This window comes from Gambusia affinis, linkage group LG21, assembly GCF_019740435.1.
Source record: "Gambusia affinis linkage group LG21, SWU_Gaff_1.0, whole genome shotgun sequence".
NCBI classification, from domain to species: Eukaryota; Metazoa; Chordata; class Actinopteri; order Cyprinodontiformes; family Poeciliidae; genus Gambusia; species Gambusia affinis.
The window spans coordinates 15,878,382-15,892,595 of NC_057888.1; the positions used below are offsets into that span (position 1 = coordinate 15,878,382).

Sequence of the window (14,214 nt, forward strand, 5' to 3'; positions counted from 1 at the left end):
TTGGAGGACATTTTTTAATAAAAGATTTCTTTTAATATTTGTGTGTTTTGTTTTTACACATTTTAAGGCATCATGCACAGAAAAAAAAAAAAGAGCCAAACTAAAGATATCATTATGCTCACCCACTACCAAAAATCATGTTCTAGCGTTAAATATTTGCTGTTAAAAATATGTTCATACAAATATGGCATGTAAGCTGGCATGTCAGTGAACCTCAAAGCAGAGCGTCACCTGCTTTCACAGTTTTTGTAAACATGGCTTTGAGCAAAGAGGGCAGAGGACAAGTCAAAAGAAACGGACAGCATGCTTCAATATGGGGCTTAATTTCCCTGAAAAGCATGCAAATTATATTTACAATGTATTATTTTACTCAACAGAAGCATCTTTCTTCGATCGCTTAAGTTTAAGACATTAAAAATGTGTCGACATTAACAGACAGACTAACACAGATAAGACAGATGTGTCCATAATTGTCCCAAGCCCACGGTCCCCAGCATGGACCTGTACAGATTTTGTCACCAAACAAAACACTACAAGATTCTTTTTTTCTTTTTTACCGTATCTCAAGCACTTTATTTTTTTTTTCTAACTTTAAGATTAAAGCTTCTTATTAGACCCTCCAAATCAGGCTTGGACTAGGTTAAAAAAAAAATTTAAAATGTTGTAGTGTCCACCCTGGCAGACATCCAGAAGGTGCCGGGAGTTTTGGCACAGTTGTGTCCAGTTGTGCTCTTCTGCGGTCTTCATCTGCGTTATACGACATTAAAGACCATGGAAAGATACTGTTCGTAGGAAACTTGGATCCAGCCGTCCTGGTCTGTGTCGTATCGCCTGAAAACGTCAGTCAACCTCTGCGGAGACGACAAAACAGCCGCGTTAAGCGAGCTCAAACGACTGGGCCACCACAGCATCTTCGCACATCTCACACAAAATCGACACAAACCACAAAAAAACTGGAACTGTAAACTTCTAGAGAGGCATATTACTCATTTATGTGCCGCATATTTCAGACCGTTTAATGTCTGTTGTGTTTTTCTTGTAGCTTTCAGCTTTCAGACCACAACATTTGTTAATCTTGCCTCTAATTTACTAGCTTTTATGATTACAATGTGTAAAAAAAAAAAAAAAAGTTATCCAACAGGAAAATATTTGTTCTAAGGCAACATCACAATTATTTGCTTCAATTGTTTATCTGTTACCTGTAATACAATGCAACACTGGATGAAGTCATCAAAGGCCACCTGTCCCTTCCTCTGCCGGTCAAACTTCTCTATCAGAGTGCCGTAGAACTGGTCTGATAGACGATAGCCTGCAACGCAACAGTAGTAATGTTTCATAGGCAGTCTCCATTTGTTTAAAATTTGCATTTTAAAAAATACACGTGGATATCTTTTTTTAGTTTAGACACAAGTTTTAGATGTAAGGTAATCAAACGTTACATCACACAGACAAGAAGAAGCAGGAAAAACTTACAGTGGACTATCTGGAGCATTTTAACAGGACTGCGTTAAAGCAGATACAAACATCTTATACTACCAAACAAACTACATACAGAAAAAAAGTAAAAAGATTTTTTTTTTTAAACTTGCCTCTAATACTTAAGCTGAAGATAAATGTTTAACCTAAATGAATGATCAACAGGAAAGGTGGGAAGTAAAGGACAACCCAGACAAGTGGCGAGTGTAAACTGAGGTTAAACTCTGGACCATTCTCCAGAGCGCCCAGCAGTTGTAGCCCTCCACCAAGGACAACAAATTTGAACGGCTAAAAGCATACTTTGCTGCTCACCGAATCCGGTCAGTGCCTGTTTGAGCTCGTTCCTGTCGATGAAGCCCGAGTTGTCCCTGTCGTAGGTCCTGAAGATGTTCTGCCAGTCTGTGATGTACTTCCACACGCCGGCGAACTCGTTGAAGTTGACGCCGCCTTTGTTTTCCCTGTCAAACATGGCTGAGAGGAGGGAAGCAGAACTGGCTTAGAGACATTTTTTTTTTTTTTTTTTTTCAGACTTCTGGTGTTCCTCATGCTAGAGGTTTTGCATATTTTGCCACGCAACAATCACAAACCTTAAAAGAAGTGTGTGACAGAACAACACGAACCATGTCTGAGAAGTTGCTAAATGTAGTGACAACAGTGGGGTGAGCAGGTGGGTCTTTCAGTCAGCCCTCACTCACTACAGGGCAAAAGGGGACAATGGCTTATTTTCAGAACTTTGTGGAAGTATCGACCAATATCGATCGGCCATCTGATTTATCAGTGCACCTCTAATTTTAGATGTATCCCTGCTGCAATGCGGCTGATCTAAATAATTGTACAAGCTCCTCAACTTCTAGTGTAACCTGTTAATGACCCATTCTGAATAATTCTCTCCATGCCAAAGACTATTTGCTTCTTTGTTTTGGTCTGTGACAAAAAAATAAATAAATAAATAAAAATCAACAATCCCCTCCAAAATTGTGAAAAAGTTCAAATGGTGCGAATACTTTGAATTGAGAGACAGTGTTGCATCTCTACAACTTAACAGGAGGGTTTAATAGTGTGTTTTAGAACTCCTGCTACATAAGTTACAAAGAAATTAAACAGCTCCAAGCACCACTACTCCCATTTCCTCACTCTCATGCGGATCAATCCAATTACCGCCAAACAAAGGGAGCGTTATCACATGATGTGCTTCTCGCTGCAAGACCATAAAACAATGGATTTACTGCACTCGGTACAAACGGGAGGAGAGAGAATTATAGGGATTTACTCTTAAAGCTACAACACATCAATAGATGAAAAAGTCCCAAAAAGTAAAAAAAAAAAAAAAAAAAAAAAAAAAAAAAGTTGCTTTCTTTTGCATTTGTGCCAAAGTACAATCAAGGCTGCGACTACACTGCAGAGCTAAAAAGTTTGCAACCCGAGCCTCCAAACTCTGACGAATCGATATGTGGAGTCAGAGCCAGCGATTCCTGCTCTGCTGCAGATGCTGCTTTCAGCTCCATCTTATTGTCGGCTGCAGTTTTCCCACTGGAGCGCCACAAAAGATAAGTCTGTCTGTGTCCTCGCGACTTAATGGCTTAATCTGGCCGTTGTGGCGCGGCGGGGACAGATAAACAACTCAAACGGTCTCAGCAGGAAAACAAAAACAAAACAGGGGGGCCATTGTGTAGAAAGCCGGGCGTGTCGCCGTCAGCAGTTACTTACAGATGATGGAGCGGACCGTCACCGGGTTGAAGGGAGTCCATGTTCCTGGGAATCGAAAAGCAGCGTGTTAATAATCATAAGGAAGGAACAAAACAAAATAAGGAAGAATGTTAATGTGACGCAGAAAAGCTGAAGCAGATGACGCAATTACTGTGGAGATTGCTGATTAACTTTCAGATTATCCTCAGAAATATTCATTTCTCTTATCGCTGCTCTCAAAACAAATCACAACTTTGTCACCATATTCCAGCCTTTTTGTCTTTTAGGCATGTCATTGTCTTATGAAAAGATACTATCAGGATGGTTGCCTGGCTGGTGCAAAGCGTGTGCTAATTTACGACAGTCCTTATCAGTTTCAAATGTTTTTTTGTTTTTTTTTGCATAAACAAACAATTTGCCCATATTTGCATCAGATAACAGTATATTAATGACAGACAGCAAGAGGGAATTAAAAGGAAAACTGTACCAGAAATACTTTAAAAGTACATTCTTATTCTGGCCAGCAGGGGGAGACAAAAATACATTATAATAAAATCTGAAAGAGTCATGTCTTTGTAATCTGTAACTTATCTTGTAAGTAATCTGTAATTACTTACAAGATAAGTAAATACTCTTTGTTTAAATATATATATGTATAATATATATATATATATATATATATATATATATATATATATATGATAAGATGAGCCTAATTTTTGAATTAAAATTAATATAATATGTGTTAAAAAAATAAGATACAAGCTGTTGTCTAGAAAATCCAAAAAGTTTTGAAATTTTCTGTCATTCTTTTTAAGTTAGAAAAAAAAAAAAAGAAAAAACTTAAACAAAGATTTGTGCATTAAAATTGTTGTTTTTATGCAGAGACGGAAACTGGAAATTCTCCTTTAATTCCACTCAGTGGTTTTTTATATCTAAAAATTTTAAGAAATTTGAATCAGCCTTCTGTCCTCTCTACAAAAAAACAAAAAAAAAACCAGAAGCCAGTCAGGAAAAACTGACTCTGCACATCTCTGGTTGCTGTAGCTTCCTCTGCCACTTCCTCCTCTTGCTTTGGCTGGTATTTTTTCAGTAAAGCAGTGAAGAGTTGTGCATCAAACAATAACCGGACCACTAACACCGAAACCGTCCTGACAAACGCAGAAAAGTGAAGCGTTCATCAAATGACCACAACTAATATTTAGTCGTAAGTCGTGATTAAAGGAGAAACGAATTCAGAAAAAACCCTGAGATGGGTGGCACTTTAAAGCCACACCACCCCACACACACACCAAGGCAATTATTTCTTTCTCTAGAGGCCCATCTTCAATCACAGAAAATAAAACCATCAACTCTCAAGTCCCTGCAACCTGTACGGGGGTCTAAATCTTTGCTGAGTCACCACCTCTCTGTGTCGCAGGGCAGCAGTTTAATAGCAGAAATAAAGAAGAAGAAAGTAGAAGGATAAGAAGATAAGCTTCTCCAAAACAAAGGGAAAGCAAGACTTATCATTAGTCATTGTTACAGTAGCTCGGAGAGCTTCATTTCATTTTGCTGACCTAAGAGTGCAACTTAAAATTTGACCCGCAAATCCTAAAAGTGCATGTAAAGAGACAAAACCCTGCTCCTGCTTTCTGCACTGAGCAAGTCTGCAGCGAGAGATAAGAGCCACTCATTTAAATAAAGAGCAGAGATGCACTGAACATTCACCTTGATCTGATCCGAGGCTGAAATAGACGAAAGGACTGGAAAAGCTTCGTGTTCTCCAGGAAACGGGTCATTTCTTCTCTCTTCGTTTGCTTTGTTTTATTGATGAGGAGAGGGGCTGTTCTGGGATCAGCCCTGAGGCTCAAAGTGGGTCTTGGGCCAGAATCGAGACGTTTCTTTTTTCGTCTGTGGGAATGCTGATCATGGCTTACCGTGTTTCATTCTAGTTTTATTTAACCATAGAAATATCCTCTTTTTTCTCTCTCTGCCTGTTTGGAAGACATCAAACCTCAACAGCGCTGATGAGCAGTGAAGTCTGTGAATCTTGATTAAAAGGGAGAAGTTAGCTCTGTTTTATGGGCCTTCTTAGCAGTTCTACACTGCAGTTAAAGCGGTTCGCTTCAAATGCCCCGAAAATTCATTTCCAGCGACGTGCGGGTCCGTTCGACCACATGAAACGAGAGAGGAAACGGGACGAACAAGTCACTTCTTAAATACCTGCCTTCGCTGACGGTGGGACGTTGACTAAAATGGACACTGCTACACCGACTTCTCAAATGTTCGCAGAAGCAAAGTGACCATCTTCCCTGATGACATTTCTCAAGTCTGTGGCATTCACAGAGAGAAATCTTTCCTCATTCCTCTTTTCACAATCTCTAGATCATCCAGAGTCCTTTTTGTTTTTTATCTTTTTCTCTGCAGGTCACCCAACAAGCTTTGGGGATTGAAAGAAATTGAATTTTACTGCCGGAAAGAATGATTGCTGTAATCGCTCCCTCTACTGGTTCTTCTGATTAAATACGTTTTTTGTAGAACTTTGACTTAATTATTGCTATGAGCGTGTTATCTTGATTCTGTATGCTCCATTTAAGGATTAATTGATCACTAAGTTAGTTGACAATTATTTTAATAATCGATCAATGTGATTAGTTGGTTCAGGCCCAGTTCAATTGTTTTTTGATTTGGCACCCATTGCAGTTTTCTGGTAAATCGCCAATTACCGATCGATAAAAAGCCTGACCTGGCGCTTCCGTTTTTGGCTGATATCAAGAGAAGTTTACATTTCCCTCTGCCATAAAAAGGTGATATTTTATCTCAAACCAGCCCATTCCTTCTGTATGCAGGCCTTAATCTGAGATCCGTTCCTCATTATTATTTTTTGTTTCAATTTTAAGACAGACGAATAAAAGAGGGACGTCAATCTTGTTCCGGCGATAGAGCCGTCGAAAAATGTCCAAAGGCGGAGCCCCGAACAAGCCCGAGACCTTTCCAGCTACACAGACTGACAAAGCCGAGTACACAAACGTTTCACAGCGGGAGCAAGCTGTGAGGTCACCGATGTATGCTGGATAGGCTGCTGCTGTCCGGAGAGGAAGCGGAGGTGGGGGGGGGAAGTCCAGTTTCGGAGTACGCCTCTCTCTCTCTCTCTCTAACGGAAAGCCGGGACAATCCACCCTCTGTCCTGTCCGCACACTGTGCTCTCTGACCCGCCAACCCAACAGCGAGCAGTGAGGTGGAGAAGGAACGTAGGAGGTGAAGAAAGAGGCAGCCTGGTGGCAAAACAGAGCGATCCGACCGCAGTGTGTACGCAAACACGTAACGGCCCCGTCGGAGCTCACTGAGACGCTTGTACTTGCGCGCTTTGCATAAGCAACCACACATCGATGTACACGTTCCCAAACAGATCCTAAATGTTCAATATTGGAGCTCACAAAGTAGTCACAGAACACGCAGGAACCGCATCCTGTCAGACCGGCACAGACGTGTGACTGAGGGGCAAAAAAAGACACGAGTCAGGCTTCAACTAAAGACAGATAAGCAAAAACCTTTAACAAATCAGCCTGCTGAGCAAAATGAATACTGCTAAGTAAATGTTAAATGAAGAGTGCTCCTTACAGGGTTTTCTTAAGCGCACATTAATAATGAAACAGTCACTGCATAACCTCTAAAAAGGATTACGAGTGTCCCCGATATGATTTTTTCACTTCCAATATGATTCCGATATTGTAGCTTTGACTGTTGGCCAATACCCGATACAATATCAGCACGAATCATACACACTTTTATTTTTATTGTGGATTGTTAGAAAAGGCTTGTTCAAGTGGCATCACTCAAACAAAGACCAATGGTCAAAACCAATAAGCTTGAGAATAACTCCATTTCCATTTATTATTAACCAATAGGTTTGCATGTGGGATGCAAGCACTGCTGAATAGAAATGCAGATAAAACTAGATTGCTTTTATCAGCATGTTTATGTTGGAGATTTTAGATGCAGGCCGACATAATCCAGCACTTGCTTGCTTGCTTGTCTGATATTGAACCGATTTCCAATATCAATATCAGAACAAGACACTCTAAAAAAGAAAAAAAAAGAAAATAACCCATTGAGCACTTAAGCTAGCTGTTGCTCCACAAGAAAAACATCAGCAGGAGCAAAATCGAAGGGGTTATGTAAAGCAGATACTACACTGTCTGTTCAAAGAGGTAAGCTGGTCACAATAACAATGTTAATCTAGCCTGTAGAGTTTTATACAAACCACTGATTTCATTAACTTTAATGACGTATTTCATAGCAACTCTACAAGTTTGATCAGATGCTTTTTCCTAAGCTTCTATCTGATGGATCAGCTAAGGAAAATTTCCTCCCAAAATGCAATCCGTGCCTCCACTCCAGTACATTATTTACTTGTTGGATAGCAAAGATTTATTTATGACTTTCTTTGTATCTCTAAACAGTAAGTTACTGGAGGGCAAGTTGGGACCAGCAGAAATGCATAAAAACATCCCCAAACTGCACGACGTCGCTCTCTTCTTCACTAAGGCTTAAGGGCTCACACGCAATTGTTCAACTCTTGGCTACTGCCCTGCTGCCTGTACGCTCGACTGATTCTAAAACTCGGAAGCGGGCAAAGCGGCACTGCATGGTGTCTGGATGTTTAACAACAAGTGAGCTCCTTCTGAATCCGAGTCACGCCACGGTCAACAGCTGTGGTTTTCTGGTTTATGACAGTCATGACTGCAGGACACCTGTGACTGCCCTGGTGCCTCATGTTGTAAGCTAAAGAAATGAGAGTCCAACTCTATCTGGCTTCCTATACTCCAGTCAAACTGACTCAAAAGCACATCGGATCTTACAAACTCCTGCTAATGTACGAGCGTAAATGTGAAGACTGCTGAATAAGCTCCTCAAGCTGTGCCGCTCGGCCAGCTCTGCCCGTCAGCAGTTTTACCAACACTGCCGTCTCTACACAGTTAAAGTAAAGAGGACAGTAAATCTGACTGCATATCTGCTCTCTGCTGCGCAAAGGCAAGCCAGCAGGGAGATGATAATATAAACAAAATTGCATGACATATACATTTTAATGCAACAATTGCAGATTCGATATGTAGGCCATTCTGTCACAACCCGGACTGAGAAAGGGAAGAGAGGAGGTAGAGCACAGAGAGATGCTACTTATTGGTAGGAGTGTAGCTAATACAAACAAAGAAACAAACTACCGTTAGGAGAATGCTAAGCTAATGTGGCTTATAACACACATTGGACCTCGAAAGGATCAGAAAAAGGATCTCTGCCGATTGGAACAGGAAGAACAGACTGAATGGTTTCACATAAAGCAATTTCAGAAAAAGAGAAATTCTACAAAGTTTAATTGGTACCTAAAAACTGTTGAACAGCTTTTATAGAGCCACAACAAACGTCCCTGCCCTTTCAGTGTCGGTGGCTTTAGCCAGCGCTCTGCAGGACGGGATGCAGCGCCGCGTGTGTTCGGCTCCGTTGGCTCCGTTTCATGTCACAATGAAAGTAATGAACTGGCAGAGAGGAATCTGGGCCGGGAAGCCTGCCGTTCACTCTGCGAGGTGCACGCTCGGTACTCACAGCGCTGACACGCACACAGACAGTGACGAGTGCCCAAATGGGGGAGAAAAAAAAAACCAACAACCTGAACCTTGGCAAAAGGAAAACATGAATATCTTCTTGATAAATAACACCAGCCTGTGCATTCATGCACAAACGCACGTTCAAACACTAATCAGTATGCTGAGCAAGAGCCACTGCGCAGTCTGATAAAACGTTCCTTCACTGCTGCTTCTGGACTCAAGACTTTTTTATTTTTCCTCCTTTTTGGAGAAAAAAATAAATAAAGCGGTGTTGGGCTCTTAAAGCTTTTTGTCCCCAGGGGGAATGTGTTCAACAATCTTTCAAAAGTCAGATATAAACTTGTTAAGAAACAAAAGTACTGGTGTAACAAAGTAAGGGCTTCTGGATAAATGATCCCCCAACGTTTACCGCATTTCCATCCTGCAATCTCATTCAAACCAAGTTCAAGAGGAGCAGTGAAGTGTGGCATGAAAACAGGCAGTTTCCCAGTACGCGCTGGTCAAGCCCCTATTCTCAGACGAAGCGAAACAAAGTCAGCTTATTTGCCAACAAGATTTATCCATCGTTCAACTTTGCTTCTCAGAAAGGAGGAGCAGTGAAACCCGCTGTGTGATACTTAAAATCTCAAGTCCTGAAGAGTGACTGACCCTCCATCATTAGCTGCTCTGATCACCTCACTGATTTCTTCCATCCTCTTTTAAACAGGTGAAGTTTTACACCGCTACCCTTTAAGCACCGCAGCCTGAAAGTTATATATTTAAAATACAACAAACATTTGACGGGGGTTGTTTTTTTTTTTTTAACAGAGAAGATATTGAGTTCATTTCAAAGATTATACAAGTTTCCTGTCTCTGTTGATTTTTTTGACAAACTAATCTATCATATAATGTAAACACAGAGTCTGGGGCTGCTACAAAACTCCCTGTAATATTTACCTGCTCTCTACCAAACAAGAGAGCAGATTAAAGGTGAACGTCTGGTCGTCGGTAACATTAAGCTCAGGTCTAGTTGGGCTAATGAATCAGGACATTGATCCACAGGACACCAGCAATTCCACCTCTGAAATGCTCCAAAAATGGAAAACAAAAAACAAAAAACAGAAAATTGTGAGAAAAGTCAATCAAACTGTATCTTATTCTAGGCTTAGTCAAAGTCTGAACTCAAATCCAACTGAGATGCTGTGGTATGACCTCTAACAGCCATTTGCTGTTGAAAACCCTTTCTTGTGGCCAAATTAAACCAAAACCAAAAAATCTGGAACAAAATGGAGGAGATCTAGAGCTGAATATTCACTGCAGTCAAAGGGAATGGAAGAAGTTTAGATTTGAAGAGCTTTTTCTGTCAGACCTAGTTATGCATTTACTCTGATTATATTTTTGTGTATTTGCTCGGATTATTTGACCATTATTTTAAGATTAACCATTTGATTTTGATGACTCAGCACATTTACAATGAGACAAAAAATAAAGAAACAATAGAAAAAAAAAAACTTTAAAATTTTATCTCCACTGTTAATCAAAAATATTTAACCATTAAGAGGAATAAACTGATGGAAAGTAAAATAAATATTTAGTGTAAAGGGTACAAGAAAATGGAGGAACGTTGGGGGGAAAAGGGAAACCCAAATCAACAAAATGGAGATATTAGTCATGAGAATATCTATTTTATCAACAGTCCAATCATATGTTGGACTGTCAATGACTTGGGAATTAAGGTAGATCATAAAATTGGGAAAAACACATTTGGTTTGCTATTTATGATCATAAAAATATACTCATGCTTCTGACTTCATATTCCACTGTAAAAGGTTTTAGTGGCCACTGCCTAATCTGTTTTATTCTAAGTTTTATTTCCAGGGTTTCTGATATTTCAAGGACTCTGAGAGCAATTGAAGTGTTTCCTTTCAAGCAACACTTGGAAGCTTTCATCCCCTTGTCTTCCATATATGGATAAAAATAAATCGACACCTCCAACCCAGGGATAAAAATACCATTCCCGTTCCCTTCTCGGCGCCTTCGTGTAAACGGCGGCAGAGATTTAAGGAATAAAACTGGGAGTGGCACATCGGCAGCATATCAATACGTACCATTGGACAGGGCCTGCTGAAGCTCAGAGTCGGAGATCACTCCACTCCGGTCTTTGTCAACCCTTGAAAAGAGGGAGAAAAAAAATCCACAGATTAGCCCTATTAATTTTACCCTCTTCACACCCACAGACACTAGAAGACACAAAAGCAGCTGACATCGGCACCCGCCTGTGGAAATCTGATCACACTAAGCACGTGCCAGTGTTTCAGCAGCCTGCAGGAGTGAATGGACTTCTATGATTGGGGCAAACAAGAAAGCTGGAGAGACTGGCTGACAAAGAATGCCGACTTGCTTTGCTGCAAGACGGATGAAGTCTGGTGCTACCGGCAGAGTCAGCTTTCAAAAATCTCAGAGTTAGCATGATTTCCTATGTAATAACAAAAATCGAAAGTGAAAGCAGACAGAGAAATGCACAGTTGAACTTTTATTAAAAGTAAGTGAGTTTTTTTTAAGGTTTTCTTCACATTTTTTTGTCAATGTCTATTTTTGTCACTGTATAAAAAAAATAAACACAAATTGTAGTATGGACTGGACTTATGAGTGATTGTCAAGTCATACTCAAAGTACACTCAATTTGTACTTTGTACAACTTTGTATACTCAACTCGGTCAGATGGCAATCAGGAATCTAACCTACAGCTATTTGAATGGATGGATGGATGGAAGAACAAATCACTTAGACTCAAAACTTGAACTTGTAAATCTGTCACAAGTGCAAAAACCAAAGTAAAAGAAATACATTCACATTTTGTCAGTGTCCATTTGAATTATTGAAGTGAAAGATGTTTCTTTACTTCCATAGTATATTATGTAATGAATGGCATAATGGAGCTGTTAATTAGTTCAATAATTGGAAATACTAGGTGAAACAAGCAAAACCACTTTAGCAACATGTAAAAATGTGGTTAGCTTAGCAGCTCAGGAGAAAAGCTAGTGGCAGACTAAACAAACCCTGACAACTTAGAGCTTTATGCCTTGCCACATAAATATGTTGATGATGTCAAACATTGGTAGACCTAAGGTCATGGTGCAGAGACATATAGGCAGAATACAATATGATGTCTACGCCCCTCAATGTTTCTAAGTTCCAAGTAAAGAGACTCTTACTCAACAAGGTTTTCAGCATTATTTAAGACAGGTTCTGCTATAGAGGTGCTATAGCTCGAAGCACAAGTTTACAGAGTTTGTTGGCAATGGAGATACAGTAGATGTATATTTTACACTTACTGCTGAAGAACAGAAATCACAGGCAGAAAAACGGTCAAATTCAATCAGGAACATTGTTGCTTTCTTAGAAGACACCACGAAGGCTTAAGAAACCGTTACTTTGGGTGCTGTGGTGGCGCAGAGGCAAAGCACGACCCAAGTATTGAGGCCTTAGTCCTCGTGGCGGTGGTCGCAGGTTCGATTCCCTGCCTGGCGACATTTACCCCATGTCTTCCCCCTCTCTGATTACCCTGTTTCCTGTCAATCTGCTTTCAAATAAAGGCCACTAGAGCCAACAAAACCTTTAAAAAGAAACCGTTACTTAATATGTTGGGATTCGGGAATCTTCCTCCGAGACTCAGAGTCATGAGAACGGATAATGACACATACGATGGCCTGACACTTTTAATCGAGTTTAGTCAAACATCCAGTGACTCAGTCGTTCCTTAGCAACCTGGACCTGTTGACGCAGCGCTCCCTCAGCAAACATACCAGCAGAGAGGAGCAGCGAGGGGGAGAAGACGGGAAAACCCTTCAGTACTCACACACTCGCTCACTCTCACAGGACCGGCCCACCGCTGACTGCTTGGCCTGAGGTTTCTGCTCCCAGCTGCGGTATATAATATTTCTGAAGCCTACGTGGCCTTCTTTTACACGTATACGTTTGTGTGCCGTTCCGACCGCTTGAATTAGGAAAACAAACACAAACCTGCTCCGTCAGCTTGGTGGAATCAGAATTTAAAAACAAAAAAAACATCTCCGCAGGTCAGAGTAAATGAAAGTTTTGTCACAGCAAAGGTAAAGATCGGTTGGGTTGGAGCCAGCAGAGAAGCCGCCCAACCTCTCCTGAACACTGAACTACTCAAAGAAGTGTGTGTGTGTGTGTCATGTTCAGTGTGTCCCCCCACCTCTCTCCCCACCTCCCCATCTCGGCAGCTCATTCTGCCTCAGGCAAAGTGACCTCGCAAGTCGGGGAAGGAGTGAATTGAAAAGCATCATTAAATCTCCCTCTTCCCCCGCAGAACAGGCACCATCTGGAGTTTCCATCCCCACTGCTGTCAAGCGCAAAACCTGAATCTAACAAACCGAACCGGGACGACGCAAAAACACACGTAACGGAGTCAGTGAAAACTGCTCAGATTTTTCCCCCCTGTTTCACTTTTTCCTATTATGCAACATGTCTGAGGAGCAACGCCCTTTCTGCTTTCCACACGAAAACTCCAAAGGAAGAAAGAGAGCGAGAGAGAAAGGTGAAGTCACTGGTGGGGAAAAGAAGATGCCAAACTTCCCCACTTCTACTGCGCCAACAAGAACACTTTCTTCTGGTACTTGGACAATAAGCAGCCTCTGTACATGATCAGCATTCTGACTCCTGCACAGCAACAAATCTGTGTGGTTGAAAGGCTACTTGGAAACATTTTTGCCATTCCGTCATCAAAGCAGAAAAAATAGAAACATGACTCACACAGTATTGCTTCACGGAGCAACATGCATTAAAAATGGACTTGTATGAAACTCAAAATCATAAAACAGAAGTTCTAGATATTGCTATAATACCTGCATTAAACATGTTACGTACTCTATGTTACCATTACGTCTCCTCTGAGGGCTGATGATGAGCGCTAGTGCCATGGATGAAATATGAATGTATCTCGTGTCACCGCCATGATTTGTAATGACTTATCGCAACGACAAACTTACTCGCGTGTTATTTTGATTGCATTTCTTCTTTAATGGAAACACCGCAGTTGAAAAAAGCTTTGCGCACGTTTGTAATGGAAACGCAGCTACTGACCGACTGAAATACTGCCTTTTTGCGTCTTACAGCCAGCTGCCCAGCAGTGCGCAGCAACAGGTGGGTGAGAGGCAGAACGGAGCATGGCTCAACGCCGCTCTAAAGACTCTGATCACATGACAGGGAATTCCAGCGCAGCTCAGCCAGACGAGGCTGAGCATGTGGGAGACAGGACTGTGTGCACCCATGACTGTCACATGGTTTGTGTTTGGCATTTACTCTCCTTATGCCTTTTAATAAATAAATATATATAATTAAGTCATCTTTAGAAGTCCTGTTTCTATGACAACAAACCTAAAAAAAAAAAAAACAGGGTTTTGGACAAAAAAAAAAAATCAATAGTCCTCAATGAAAGCTCACAATTCCTAAGTTCTGC

At 40.9% G+C, this 14,214-nt stretch overlaps 1 protein-coding gene across 3 annotated transcripts in view; it reads right to left on the bottom strand.

Annotated features, from left to right (window-relative positions):
- The window catches only part of pdcd6 (programmed cell death 6), a 21,739-nt gene continuing 7,525 nt past the window's right edge, over window positions 1-14,214 (bottom strand). For 2 of the 3 annotated variants that reach the window (XM_044104191.1, XM_044104189.1), the window contains exons 2-6: window positions 10,838-10,899; window positions 3,184-3,228; window positions 1,777-1,947; window positions 1,200-1,309; window positions 1-851 (exon numbers count right to left, since the gene is read on the bottom strand). In XM_044104191.1, coding sequence (XP_043960126.1) covers window positions 753-851; window positions 1,200-1,309; window positions 1,777-1,947; window positions 3,184-3,228; window positions 10,838-10,899 — 487 coding nt within the window. In that variant the 3' untranslated portion in view covers window positions 1-752. The remainder of the gene's footprint in view (window positions 852-1,199; window positions 1,310-1,776; window positions 1,948-3,183; window positions 3,229-10,837; window positions 10,900-14,214) is intronic. The other variant, XM_044104190.1, reaches the window with a different exon arrangement.